The sequence below is a fragment of the Mustelus asterias genome, chromosome 24 (assembly GCF_964213995.1).
Source record: "Mustelus asterias chromosome 24, sMusAst1.hap1.1, whole genome shotgun sequence".
In the NCBI taxonomy this organism is placed as follows: Eukaryota; Metazoa; Chordata; class Chondrichthyes; order Carcharhiniformes; family Triakidae; genus Mustelus; species Mustelus asterias.
The window spans coordinates 48149065-48163991 of NC_135824.1; the positions used below are offsets into that span (position 1 = coordinate 48149065).

At 43.8% G+C, this 14927-nt stretch overlaps 1 protein-coding gene across 2 annotated transcripts in view; it reads right to left on the bottom strand.

Annotated features, from left to right (window-relative positions):
* Nucleotides 1–14927, bottom strand: part of LOC144511368 (ryanodine receptor 1-like) — a 495584-nt gene that overhangs the window by 130879 nt on the left and 349778 nt on the right. For both annotated transcript variants that reach the window (XM_078241663.1, XM_078241662.1), the window contains exons 70-73: nucleotides 12363–12380; nucleotides 5643–5813; nucleotides 3933–3992; nucleotides 1947–2084 (exon numbers count right to left, since the gene is read on the bottom strand). In XM_078241663.1, coding sequence (XP_078097789.1) covers nucleotides 1947–2084; nucleotides 3933–3992; nucleotides 5643–5813; nucleotides 12363–12380 — 387 coding nt within the window. The remainder of the gene's footprint in view (nucleotides 1–1946; nucleotides 2085–3932; nucleotides 3993–5642; nucleotides 5814–12362; nucleotides 12381–14927) is intronic.

A 14927-nucleotide genomic window follows, 5' to 3' on the forward strand; every position in this document is an offset into this window, starting at 1 on the left:
ACTTCCTGACCCGGACCCCATAAACAGGGAGTGGGTAATGGCGTCCACTAGTCATCCTGCCCTTAGGTCTATTGAGGGTCATAAGTGGCCAATCATTGCCCTCAATCTGCCTCCACTGCCACGATACTCACCTGCCTGCCATTGTCCAGTGTATATGGGTGTGCCGTTTTTTAAAATAACCTTGGTGAAAAGGCTGGGGGTGGGGGGACATCATTAAGAGGTGTCCTGTGTGTATTAAAAACACTCTACAAGATGTTACCCCCTCTTTTGTTTACTCTTTGCCCCAATTTAATGCTTTCATTGTAGGTAAACTCGTGACATCCTAGTTGCTTAGTTTTAGAAACGAAACGTAATTCAATAATTTGTAATCTGAGCCCAGCCCGGGTGTGACAGGTTGATGATATTAACACCTGAAATGGCTTGGAGAGAAATAGTGCAAAGATTATTAATGGCCTGGCCCTGAAGCACCCTAAAGGATCCGAAGTCTCTGGAGTGGCAGAAATATTCAGTGTTCCAGCTTGTGGCTTGCAGCAGATATAAGACCTGCTTTGGGAAGAAGGGAAAGACCATTGCAAGGGGGAATGGCTCCTTTGAAATAAGCAATACTTGTGCTGGCAGCAGTGAGCGAAGAGGGATATTTACATCACGACGATAACACGAGCAGCATTTGACAGATGAAGGCAGAAAATGCTGGAGCAACTCAGCAGGTTCTGGCAGCATCTGTGGCAAGAGGAAGAGAGGTCGGAATTCTCTGGCCGTTCACCCCAGCGGGGTTTGCTGGTCTCGCTGCAGTGAACAGAGACCTGGCTGAGCGCCAAATTCTCTGTCCTTGCTTACAGCAACGGCGGCAGGGCGTGAATGGCCGGAGAATTCCGGCCCAAGTTAATGTTTCAAGTCGATGTGACTTCTTCAGGGCGGTTAAGAGATAGTTGGTGTCTGATAGTTCTGGTGAATCTGAGGGAGGTTATAGGCCAGATTTTTGTCCACTCAAATCGGGCTGGCACTGCGGCAAGAGACCAAAATAAAACAGGTGCCAGTGTTGTGCATCATAATGTTTCACCTTCAATCCCTACTCAAAGTATCAGAATCATACTCAGCTCACTACATTTGAAAATAAAATCGTACATGTTAATTATCCTTTACTGATACTGATATTTACTTGGTGACGTAGACAGAGCAGAGGGCGGCAATTTGGCCCATTGAGTATGCACCTCCAATCCCCCTGTATTTACCCCATTAAGCCCCCTAACCTACACATCTTGGGACACAATTTAGCACGGCCAATCCACCTAACCTGTGCTTCTTTGGAGTGTGGGAGGAAACCAGAGCACCTGGAGGGAACCCACGCAGACACAGGGGAGAACCCGAGGTCAGAATCGAACCTGGGTCCCTGGCGCTGTGAGGGCCATGATGTGGAGATTGCAGAATCTCACTGGCTGTCCTGTCTGGAGACAATACACATCTCTTTAACCTGTGCCTAATGCTCCCTCCACTCACATTGTCTGTATCTTTAAGACCTGATCAGCTGTAAAGATTCGTATTCTAATCAGTATTCTGTAACTTGATTTTGTGTCTCTGTGCACTGTTTGAGAGCAGATATCCACTCCATCTGACGAAGGAGCAGCGCTCCGAAGGCTAATTGTATTTGCTACCAAATAAACCTGTTGGACTTTAACCTGGTGTTGTTAAAACTCTTGCAGTGAGGACAGCAGTGCTAACCACTGTGCCGCCATGTCACCTTTACTGTTTCCTTTGCTATTTTATGGTTTCACATTCCGAACATTGCAATATGCTGACCCTCTAAGATTAATAATACATTTAAAAGTACATGGTGCAATGATTAGGAATTACTGCTATCATTTCATCAAGTACTATCTTTGGTGTGGGTTACACATACAAAATACAGGCTACTGAACACAAAGCACATTTCTCTCAGACGCCTGTACCTGCTCCAAGTGAAACAGGACGGCAGAGACTTCCTGCACTCGTTTGACAATTTTGTCAGGATTATTGCTGTCTTCAGCCTTGCCAGCCATATCCTTGTACAGTGCCATCTGCCATCGCATGGCTGAAGAATTTTCACACTGCAAAACACATTTATGAAATTACTAAGTTACTACTCCATGTCCAATTACTTAACAATTTGATCCAACCCAAGCCCCGATTACCATTCTCTGAAGACGACTGACAAGAGGCCCCTTTGAAGTCCTCTGACTGACAGGAGATGTCACTTTCACTAGGGGATTCCCTTTTATAGCCTGAATGAGCCACAGGTGCTACCTGACCACTTTGAACTGCTTTGATTGACAGCTCCAGAACAGATCAAAGAGTTCATTGTTGATACAATCAGCTTGCTCCAGTAAGCCTCAAGTACTTCCTCTTTTTTTAAAGTTTATTTATTAGTGTTACAAGTAGGCTTACATTAACACTGCAGTGAAGTTCCTGTGAAAATCCCCTAGTCGTCACACTCTGGCGCGTGTTCGGGTACACTGAGGGAGAATTTAGCATGGCCAATCCACCCAATCAGCACGTCTTTCAGACTGTGGGAGGAAACCGCAGACATGGGAAGAATGTGAAAACTCCGCAGAGACAGTGACCCAAGCCGAGAATGGAACCCGGGTCCCTGGTGCTGTGAGGCAGCAGTGCTAACCATTGTGCCACCATGCTGCCCATTTGTTACAATTGGAAGTGGGCAGATTGGAGGTCTGACTTTGGTGGGTTAAAGTTCTCCCCAATTATTACCATTCTGGCTTCCGGGAATCAGTCTAACTTCCGAGTTGCATCACTTTCTGCTCTATGATCCTCTTGAGTGACTTTCAACCCCCCCAACAAATCTTTCCCTGCAAATAGCTTTGATGGTGGGACAGTTCCTCTGCTGAAGAATGGAGCAATAACTCTTTATTCTTTCACTTTGCTTTGTGCATTTCTTAATGGAGATCATTGGAAGGGAAGTGAAGGTCCTTCGTGTTCAGATGTTGACATTAATACTATGGAGCCATGGACCGGGTATCATTACTGCCAATCATTTAAGTTCAAGTTTATTTATTAGTGTCACAAATAGGCTTATATTAACACTGCAATGCAGCTACTGTGAAAATCCCCTAGTCGCCACATTCCGGCACCTGTTTGGGTACACTGAGGGAGAATTTAGCATGGCCAATGCAGCTAACCAGCATGTCTTTCGGACTGTGGGAGGAAACCAGAGCACCCGGAGTTAACCCACGCAGACATGGGAAAAACGTGCAGACTCCGCACAGTGACACAAGCCGGGAATTGAACCCGGGTCCCTGGTGCTGTGAAGCAGCAGTGCTAACCACTGTGCCACCCAGTTCCACCACCCAATGCTTTGCGCATCAATTAAGTAATGGGATAGAAAATATGGTACGTTCAGTTATAGTCGGCAATATTGCCAGTGCATTCGATGCAGATGACCCAAAGGCACTCACTAAAATTACAGGAAAATCTATTATAGGTGATTGATTACAATTGATTTTAGAACTTGTAGCTATCTGGAGATTGAAAAAACAGAGAAATGAATGGTCGTTTTTCTCACTTTGAAAGGCAAATGATGGCCGAGTGGTATTATCGCTAGACTATTAATCCAAAAACTCATCTAATGTTCTGGGGGCCGGAATTCAAATCCCGCCACAGCAGATGGTGGAATTTGAATTCAATAAAAAAAAATCTGGAATTAAGAACCTACTGATGCCCATTGTCGATTGTTGGAAAAACCCATCTGATTCACTAATGTCCCTCTAGGGAAGGAAATCTGTCCTCCTTACGTGGTCTGGCCTACGTGTGACTCCAGAGTCATAGCAATGTGGTTGACTCTCAACTGCCCTCCAAGGGCAACTAGGGATAGGCAATAAATGCTGTCCCAGCCAGCGACGCCCATGTCCCACGAATGAATAATAATAAAAAAATTATTTTACCTTTCCTTGCAAGTGTAGATTTTCCTGAAGAAACTCTCGTACTTCTTCATCTGTATCTTTCTGTCAGGGTTGCAAGAAAGGAGAGAGAGTAGGTTAGGATAAAAGCAAATTACTGCTGACGCTGGAATCTGAAACCAAAAGAGAAGATTGCTTGAGCAATCGGCGACTTTGACAAAGGGTCACCTGGACTCGAAACGTCAGCTCTTTTCTTTCCTTACAGGTGCTGCCAGACCTGCTGAGATTTTCTCTTTTGGAGAGTAGGTCAGTGTTACAGCAAAGCATTAAACTTTAGAGCGCCCGAGGAAAAAAATAATTTCACTTTCTGTCAGGGTCTGAAGACATTTTCTCTTGGTCGTTCTCCACACAAAGTGTAGTTTATGAGCTAATCGTGATTTTGAAGTCTAGAATTGTTCACTCCATTAGACATTTAGCACCAAGTATTGCACACATGTGCATTAGGTCCTTGAGCTTTTGTTTTGGGATGTACAAAAAGTTGATTCACAAACCTGCAGATACAGTAGAACATTGACTAGAGACAAGGTCGCAACACTGCTGTACCAAATCTTTAACCTGCTTCAAGCTTGGCTCTGCAATGATTGTCTGACTGATGGATTTATTGTACAATGTAAGGTGCAGCTTTATCTGCAGCATAAATGATGCTGGAAACGTTCAATGCCCCATATAATAACCTAAGCTGTCTCTCCTCCTCAGAAGATGCTAATTATGTTGTTTGCAGGGTGAACTTTAGTACCTTGCTCAAGTAATCATTCTTCCTGCTAGAATCTGGACAGTGGTAAGTCAACGGCAGGAGGTACCATAGCTTAACCTAACCTGTTCCTCCTCCCATTATCCACATACAGTTATCCTATTTGATACCTTACGTACTTCAAATGCTTTACATATCTTTGCCTCTATAAAGATCTTGTTCTGACTAAACTATGAAGAATTAGTTTATGATCTTGCTATAAATACCAAACTGTAGAAAACCTTGTAACTGTGTCCAGGTTTTGCAAATCTCTACCACCCAGAAGGACAAGGGTAACAGATGGATGGGAACCCTCTCCAAGTAGCACACCATCCAGACTTATGGTTATTGGGTCAGAATCCTGGAGCTTCCTCCCCAACAAGAAAGCCCACCAATGCCTCTACTTTCTCAGGAGGCTAAGGAAATTTGGCATGTCTGCTATGATTCTCACCAATTTTTACAGATGCACCACAGAAAGTATCCTTTCCGGATGTATCACAGCTTGGTATGGCTCCTGCTCTGCCCAAGATCACAAGGAACTACAAAGGATTGTGAACGTAGTCCAGTTCATTGACTCCGTCTACACTTCCCGCTGCCATGGAAAAGCAGCCAGCATAATCAAGGACCCCCACGCACCCCGGACATACCCTCTTCCACCTTCTTCTGTCGGGAAACAGATACAAAAGTTTGAGGTCACGTACCAACCGACTCAAGAACAGCTTCTTCCCTGCTGCCATCAGACTTTTGAATGGGCCTACTTTGCACTAAGTTGATCTTTCTCTACACCCTAGCAATGACTGTAACACTACATTCTGCACTCCTTTCCTTCTCCCCTATGTACTCAATGAACGGTATGTTTTGTCTGTATAGTGCAAGAAACAATACTTTTCACTGTATCCCAATACATACATCAATAAGAAATCAAATCAAATTACTGTTAGCATACCTGAAAATTCATCACTTACCAAGGCATATCTTGTCTTGGCTATGTTAATCAGCTCTTGGTCAGCAGGTGAACACATGTTCAGGCCAATGGGAAGCATTTTTTTAAGGGTAGCTACAATTAGTGATGTCTGAACGGAGTAACGGTCACCTCTCTTCTGCTTTTTTGTTCTCTCCTGGTCAGACCCTCCAGACTGAAGTCAACAGTGAAAATGGTTTACAAAAAAAAAAATCACATTCAAATTATATGCAGCATCCTTCATCAGGTAACAGATACTAAGGCGCAAAATTTCAAGTTGCAGGTGCAAAGGTATGTTATCAAAAACGGATTCTTGTGCACACAGATATATTCTTATGAAACATCCCCAATAGGTGTTACATTTGAAAAATATACAGGATATTGAACCAGTGATGGTTGCCCTTTCATGAATGTAGATGTCCTTCAACAATCAAATGTAACTGAAGGTTAAGCACAAAATTGAACCATTAGCTGGTATAATATTCTATACATTTTGTAGGTAATGTTTATTTGGGATTAAATCATCATGAGATGCTGTTAGGTGATGTTTTCATGTGGGTGTAACATTTTTACCTTAATTGTTGGCCAATATCCTTCACAGTAACTGCAAATATAACAACAATGCCCATAGAATAAATATATTTATACAGGGCTTAAGATAAGAACTCGAGTCACAAATACATTCAACTTTTGATTAAATATTATAAATTTACCACTGGATTACTTACAAAACCTAAATAGAAGCTTTGGCTTCCAAAATTTCCCGAAATGTCAGCAACAATATCCTATCTGAACCCCTGTTTATATACACACAATCTCATACATGCATTCACTCAGAGTATGGGCATAACATAGACTTTAAACACCTGCAACTTTGGTGAAGAGAGGAGACTATTTTATTCCTCTGCTGTTTTCTCCTGGATCTACTGAAGGTACTGATTAGTGCCACATCCCCACAGGTGCCAACCTCTCTCTCCAATGTCTCACCCCAAGTGGCCAGGCTTCATGTGTAAGCCTCCAAAGTGAGGACCACTGGATTATTTAGCAATAGGACAACAGCACAATTAGCAATTAGCACAACAGCTGAGCCTGAACCAGTCCTCGTTTGATGACCATACCTTCCAGCAAGAGATCAGAGAAAATTAATTGGAGCAGGAACTCTTCTCGTTTTCCTAGTGCCAGGAGCATTGAGATATATACCTGAATTGAGATCAGCTAACGGAATAGGTCTACAAGCAAATTGAGATCAGACTGGGGAATCTGTTACAGCTTTTATTTCAGGTCAACGCAGGCCAGAAAAGGATTCAGTTAGAGAGGAGGCCACAAAAAAGGGAAATGTCTTTATTTCCTTTCCGAGTGTGGGAGCAGCAGGTGTTCCTTCAAAGCACCACAGCAAAGCTTGGGTCTCTCCTGCCTTGAATTTCCCTCCCTTTCTGAACGCAAAATCACTGTCATGTGCCCCCTCAGATTCTGGCCGGAATTTTACAGTCCCACCCGCCATGGGGACGAGAGCGGGCGACGGCCAGACAATGGAAAGGTCCATTGACCTTGGTTTCGGGACACGCAAGGCCATAAATTCCTGCCCTCTATCACGGGCCAATGGCGAGCAGTGGCCTGGCTGATTTCTCACTGGTCAGCGGCAGCTTCCCACCCACTTCTTCTTCATTCCATTAATGATAATCAGGAGCTCAAATAGCCTGGGCCTATTTTCTGCAGCAGTTAATGTTTCCAACTCACCTTGCTACCCAGCCACCCAAAACACCTTTGGAGTTAAAAACAAAGGCATATATATGTATGTACACAAGTCAAACCAAGGACCTTATTGGCCTGTACAAGCACATACTGCATTAGTTCACAACATTGCTGCTTTTTAATTGTCATGCCATTAGCCCCAATTTTAAGGCACAATGCAGCACAGGGGATGCGGAATATGCTGTAACCACGTGAGCGCTTGGCCATTTTAAACACCTGAGCATCATTGCTATCCTTCAGGAGAGTCTCCTGCCTGAGCCTGGAGGCAGTGGCAAAGTTTGTGGCAAGTAATTATGATCAGGAACTGGGAGGAAGCCTGAAGCAGGGGCGGCTCGTGGTTTCCTTGTGGGGCCCGGGGAAGCACTCCCGCTCCCCGTCTGGCTCGCAAGTGAACTATTTACAATATACGACAACTTAAACTCACTGGATCTCAACTGGCCCTGAATTCTCCTGACACCAAATTTCCCAGTGTGAGCGTCACCGTGTGCGAGACACAGGGTGAAAATTTTGTGGTCCGAATAATGCCACCTGACTAAACCTCCGAATATTTATCTGGTCCTCACCTGCCTGGGGCAAGGGCTTCATATGCCCCCCCTGAGACCCAGGTTAAACTGCTGGACAGTTCCAATGAGATAAAAACTACCCCTATTTTAACTCCTGCACTCCCTGTTCTGGCTAATTTCGATACAAATGCTGGAGATCTGAGGGGAAAACAGAAAATGTAGGAAATACATGGGACGTCACCTTTCCTTTTCAGATGCTAACAGACTTTCTGTGCGTTTCCAGCATTGTCTATTATTGTCAAATCTAACTGTGGTTAGAACCAGGGAAAGTATTAAAAAAATGAAATGATCAGTAACTTAGAAGGATAAGTCAAAGCTGACCTCCACTCAATTCCCTATTACGCATTTTGTGCAGTGCAGGCATGTCAAAGCTGTTACGATGTATTAATCATAGTATTAAGGATTATTTTTAACCCTGTTATTTTTCTTTGTTGCTAAACACATTTAGTCCAAGTTTCACTATTAGATTTTTTTCTGCGCCATTTTGCACTGATCATAATTGTTGCTACTTATTGTTACGGTGATGAATGGTACTCAGATGACATGCTTGCTGTTAAGAATATCAATATAGCACACCACAGTGAAGTTTAAGATTTAAAGTTTAATTTATTTGTTACTGTCACAAATAACTCTGCAATGAAGTTACTGTGAAAATCCCCTAGTTGCCACACTTCGGCCGGCGCCCGTTCGGGTACACGGAGGAAGAATTTAGCATGGCCAATGCACCCTAACCAGCACAGTCTTTCAGACTGTGGGAGGAAACCGGAGCACCCGGAGGAAACCCGCGGGGAGAATGTGCAGACTCCGCACAGGGAGTGACCCAAGTCGGGAATCGAACCCGGGTCCTGGGTGCTGTGGGGCAGCAGTGCTAACCACTGTGCCTAATCTCTAATTTGCAAAATTTAATCACACAGATTAACTAGAATTGCATATGAAACAAAAGCCAGAATATTCTATCATTACGATCAATTTAGATCTCGCTTAGATTTAAAAGCGCTAAAATTTGACCTGATCAGCAGTTTTATTTAGCTATTTCACAATTATTTTTTTCTCTCTCATAAATAAATTTAATTAGGAGTCAAATCATCCTGCACAACAGTGACCTCTAAATGCATTAGCATACTTAGATGAAGTTTCCTCTGGCATTTTAACAACATTCACCCTTTTGTTGTATCCTGTTTGCATGCTATAATTGTACATTGCAATTTCAGTCTATCTGGCACAATTCACCTGAACTGCTAGGCAGTAATCTATCCAAGTTTATATTTTTGGATGGTTTATTGAAGGTTATTTGCAATGTTTTCAAATCCTGAAACATTCACTAGCACCATATATTTTACATAGTTTTATATAGAACTAAAGCAGTAGTCTACTTTCTACTTTAACTATAAGGAGCTGGGATTTGCTCCCACTCTAATGCATTTTGCATTTTAAAAAAACTCCACATTCAAATGAAATAATGGGGCAGAAGGGGAGAAGGTTATCTTTGGAACCAAAGTCCAGACTAAGACACTAGATACAGGCTTGTGGTGCAAAAGCAACTTCAGATTTATGTATTCATGTTAAGTAAACAGTAAATCATTAGTTTCATTGAGAAAGGCCAGAGCAATGCAGGTGTGTGGAATAAATAATTCTGCACTGTTCTTTTGGGGAACTTGCATCCGATTCTGTGGCTGAAGAATTCAGCTGGGGCTACTACGTCAAATGGAAGATCAGTTTGCTATAGGTGTCACCTTCCTCATTCGAGTGAAATTAAATTCTGCACAAATTGGGGAAGCGATGGCTTAGTGGTATAATCACTCGACTATTAATCCAAAAACTCAGCTCATGTTCTGGGGACCTGGGTTCAAATCCCGTCACGGCAGATGGTGGAATTTGGATTCAATAAAAAAATCTGGAATTAAGAATCTACTGATGACCATTGTCGATTGTCAGAAAAACCCATCTGGTTCACGAAAATTAAAGTTTATTTATTAGTCATAAGTAGGCTTACATCAACATTGCAATGAAGTAACCGTAAAAATGCTACATCCTGCGCCTGTTCAGGTACACTGAGGGAGAATTTAGCATGGCCAATGCACCTAACCAGCACATCTTTGGACTGTGGGAGGAAACCGGAGCACCCGGAGGAAACCCACGCAGACACAGAGAGAACATGCAGACTCCGCACAGACAGTGACCCAAGCCGGGAATCGAATCCAGGTCCCTGGAGCTGAGGCAGCAGTGCTAACCACTGTGCCATTGGAAGGAAATCTGCCATCCTTACCTGGTCTGGTCTACATGTGACCCTAGAGCCACAGCAATGTGGTAGACTCTCAACTGTCCTCGAGCAACTAGGGATGGGCAATAAATGCTGGCCAGCCAGCAATGCCCATGTCCCATTAAAGAATTAAAAAAATGTAGAAAAGCTACTCCATCAATGGGGAAGGGGGGGAAACACAACACAGTTAAACTCCCTGTTGTAATCCTATGCTACAACAGGTGACTGGCATCAAGGGTATTGGGCCTATTGGCTGCTCAGGATCACCTTTACCCACTCAGTGTCCTGGCAGCCTGCAACTAAAGGTGTGTTGTGAAAAACATTACGAAAAAAATTAGTTCCTGTGGAACCTGGGAACAACAGTGCTCCCAATCTCAGCCAGCCCCTAGCCTGGGGTCCTCTCCGGCCTCATCTGCTGAGATTTGCCTGTAGGTTAGTGCCAGTGATACTGCCCAAAATTAAAGGCAGGGCTGGGTTCTCCCAGTGTGAGGCTGGAGTTATGGTCAGCATTCGGGTTTCACCTTTTCCACTGCAGTGTTAGATCTACAGCATGCATCCTTTTCTTTTTGACAGGACAGCAATACGAATGATAATGACTCAGCTTACTTTCCAAAACCAATTTCCAACGCAAATCAACTTTGTACCATCAACATATATAACATTTCAGGAAAGTAAATGGAACAAATATGTAAATATGAAGGGAAGTTTATGAATTTTGAAAATATGGAAGTTCATAAAGTGGTGCAAAGATGTGCGGGTTAGGTGGATTGGCCATGCTAAATTGTCCCTTAGTGTCCAAAGATGTGTGGGTTCGGGGGATTGCCATGCTAAATTGCCCCTTCGTGTCCAAAGATGTGCGGGTTAGGGGGATTGGCCATGCTAAATTGCCTCTTTAGTGTCCAAAGATGTGCGGGTTAGGGAGGATTGGCCATGCTAAATTGCCCCTTCGTGTCCAAAGATGTGCGGGTTAGGGGGATTGGCCATACTAAATTGCCCCTTCATGTCCAAAGATGTGCAGGTTAAGGGGATTGGCCATGCTAAATTGCCCCTTGGTGTCAGGGGGATTAGCAGGGTAAATACTTGGGGTTATGGCGATAGGGCCTGGGTGGGATTGTTGTCGGTGCAGAGTGGGCGGGCCAAATGGCCTCCTTCTCCACTGTAGGGATTCTACGAACAATCAGCAAATTGAAATGTTCTGGTGAAAGGTCATCGACCTGAAATGCTAACTCTCTTTTCTTCAAGATACTGGCTGGGATTCTCCAGCCACGCTAGCCCCAAAACCGGAGAACCCAGCCCGAGGTCAATGGACCTTTGTGTGGTCCGCGCTTCCCATCTGCTACGATCCCCGTGGCGGGCGGGACGGGAGAATTTTCCCCACTGTCTGACTTTGGAGTATTTCCAGCATTTGCTGTTTTTTCAGTTTGAACTGAAACGCAACCTTGGGGTTCCACAAGACCACAGGAATGAATGTACGAGTGGATTTCTAACTGCTGAATCAGTAATTTTATATCTTGTTACTTACACATTTATCCGTGATTATTTTTGTTGCCAGCAATAATTTCTAACTCGGACCTTGGTGAGGTAAACACATTTTTAGAACGGACATGGAAAACATTGTAATTTTGCTACTATATGAAAGCAACATGCTAGCGCTGACAATTAGGGCATTACTCAACACCTGCAAGTGGCTTTCGCATATCATTATAGGTTTCATATTCCTTCCGATCCATTAATTAATAACGGACAAGGAGGATTGTTCAAGACTTCAGAGCTATTCTTAACTTGCTTGCCAGTGGCTGATGCCTCTCAGCCTAACGTTGTATAGCAAGTCACGCTAAGTCTATTCTGTCACCAGTCTGAAGTTGGCTTAGTTAAGACAGTGGTGTCCGAATAACAATTTGTTTTGGCTTCCCAGAGCAAATTTGAACCAGCGAATGCCAGCAGCCTTCAGATCAATCTAAATGATAGAAATGTAACGACGTTGTCGTTGTAGTCAATCAAGCTCTGCCTAATTCCATGAGCCTGGTGATAGAAACTAAAACAGCACGGCTAATCAGAGGGCCTCAGCAGGAGAATCTGGGGGAATGCCATCGGCAGTGCGAAGCTAGCTGCACAGCGGATGCACATTTAGATCATCATGCCCTCTGACCTGTCCATCCTCTCCAGCCTATTCAGGCAGACACGACCGCAGATACCAATATGCCAGAAAAAAGATACGAAATTAGCAATTAGCGAATTCACTTATTTCCAAACCACAGTTAAATATATCAATATATATTTCAATATATCAATTGAAATGCAGAGCTTTCACCAAAAACATAGAAACACATTGCTGACTGGGTGGGCTCTTGTAGGACATACAATTATAACAGGAACAATAACTTAACGAAAGGGAAGTGTAACCTTTGCTAATAGTGTTGATTTATTTCTCCTGATAATGACATGATTAGATGCAAGGATCTTAAAAGAACATACAGCTGCCTCCTTGCGAATATATCCGCATTGTAGAAAATACACAGAACAGAACAGGCCCTTCGGCCCACAATGTTGTGCTGAACATGACATCAAATTAAACTAATCCCTTCAACCTGCCCTTGGTCCATGTCCTTCTATTCCTTGCACATTCATGTGCTTATCTAAAAACCCCTTAAACGCCCGTCATGTCTGTCGGCATCACTGCCCCTGGTAGCATGTCTCAGACACCTACCACTCTCTGTGTAAAAAAAATTGCCCCTCACTCTCCTTTGAACTTACCCCCCTCTCAACTTAAGTGCATGCCCCGTGGAATTGGACATTTCAATTCTGGGTAGAACAGCTAAAAAACCTCGGGGTCAAATTGGAGAACTCTGAAATGGGTGTTTGGGTCAGAATCGCAATTAATCCCGACCCACTGACTGCAAAGTAGGTGACACATCACCTTTCGTGATGCTGACTCATTTCAATGAACATTTCAAGGCTAACCAATCTATTCATTTGAGCTAGATGCATCAGTAGGGTACCCAAAATCATAATTGTGTAGTATCACTTAAAAGTTTGGAGGTGAGGTTGTGAACGTTGTTGGAGCAAGAGCTTAAGAGTCGTGGTTGAAAAGGAAAATCTGGCTGTGGGGGTGAACGCCAGCAGCCAAGCCCCTGATAACCTGGATTCAATGCTGAAGAAGTTCAATGGCCTCACATGAATGGCCAAGTGAATACATCTTGGAATGCCATTTCCTACCAAGTGCACTAATAGCTTCAGCCACTGCTCGAATCACCACACTTCCATGACTCACCTAGCAAGATTCACTATTGATGGAGGCAGGCAGGACATCTCAGTCTGGTGGAGTGTGCATCCTGTTCCATGTGGGAACTCCGATGGAAGAACCATATGTCTAGGAAGTTTCGTCAGCTGAAACTCTGGTTTTGGAGATCCACTGTAGAGCAGGTGTCACTGCAGTGCATCTGAGGTTGAGAGCTATGTGGATAGCACATTCTTTGGATGGAGTCAACTTGCAGCTTAAGAGAGTGCAGGCAGAGAGGGAATGAGTTACAGCCAGGCAGTCAAGAAGGACTAAGCAGGCAGTGCCTGGTTCCCACCTGGCATCTCACTCTCCAACTGGCATTCAGTTCTAAATACTGCAAGAATAATAGTTCCTCTGGCGAGCGCTACTAGGGCAAAGTCCACAGTGCCACATCAGAAAGCAGAATATTGTGGATGCTAATAATCTGAAATAAAAACAGAAAATGCTGGAAATATTCAGCAGCCCAGGCAGCATCTGTGGAGAGAGAAACTGAGCTGATGTCTCAGGTCGAAGCCCTTTCATCAAAACTGGGAAAATATTGAGATGTAAGAGGATTGGAGCAAGGTCTAGGTGGGACAAGGGTGAAAGGAAGGTCTGCGAAAGGCTGGAACATAGCTGAGAATCAATGCCAGAAGACTGCGAGGGCCAAAGGGAATGGTGATGGGGCAAGAAAGAAAAAAACAAAGAAGTATCCGAGCTTACAGTCTGAAATTGTTGAACTCAGTGTGGAGTCTAGAAGTGTCTACTAATTTGAAAGGCGAGATGCTATCCCTCAAACCACTCTGGCAAATGAGTCCAAGGAAAATTTGCAAATGATATCAGTGCCTCCATAAATTCTACACTCACTGCCTTCAGTATCCTTGGATACATTTCAGTGCTGATGCCTTATCAACTTGTAAGCGCAGACAGACTATCCAATCAATTTTAAATCCTTCAAGTGTTTGAGCTATCTCGACTTTCATTATGACCTGGGCAACATCTTCTTCCTTGTAAAAGCAATTTAGCTGGGCCAGATCTATTCACAGCCCATTGAAATTGTCACTCCACTGATGCTGAAGACAATGCTGGCCACTATTGTAAAGGCAATGGGCCCTGGCAATATTGCAAAAATAGTATAGAAAATTCGTGTTGTAGAACCAGCCATGTTCCAACCAAGATATTTCAGTACACCTACAACAGTAGTGTCTACCCGGTGATGAGGAAAATCGCCCAGGTATGCCTTGATCACAATAAATCCGGACAAATCCAACCCGGCCAATTATGGACCCATCAGTCTACTTTTGATCATCGGCATATGATGAAAGGGGTCACTGGCAGTGTTAGGGTAGTGTCCTAGGCCCAACCATCTTCAGCTGCTTCATCAATGATATTCCTTCCATTATAACGTCAGAAGTAGGGATGTTTGCTGAAGCCTGTACGATGTTCGGTATCATT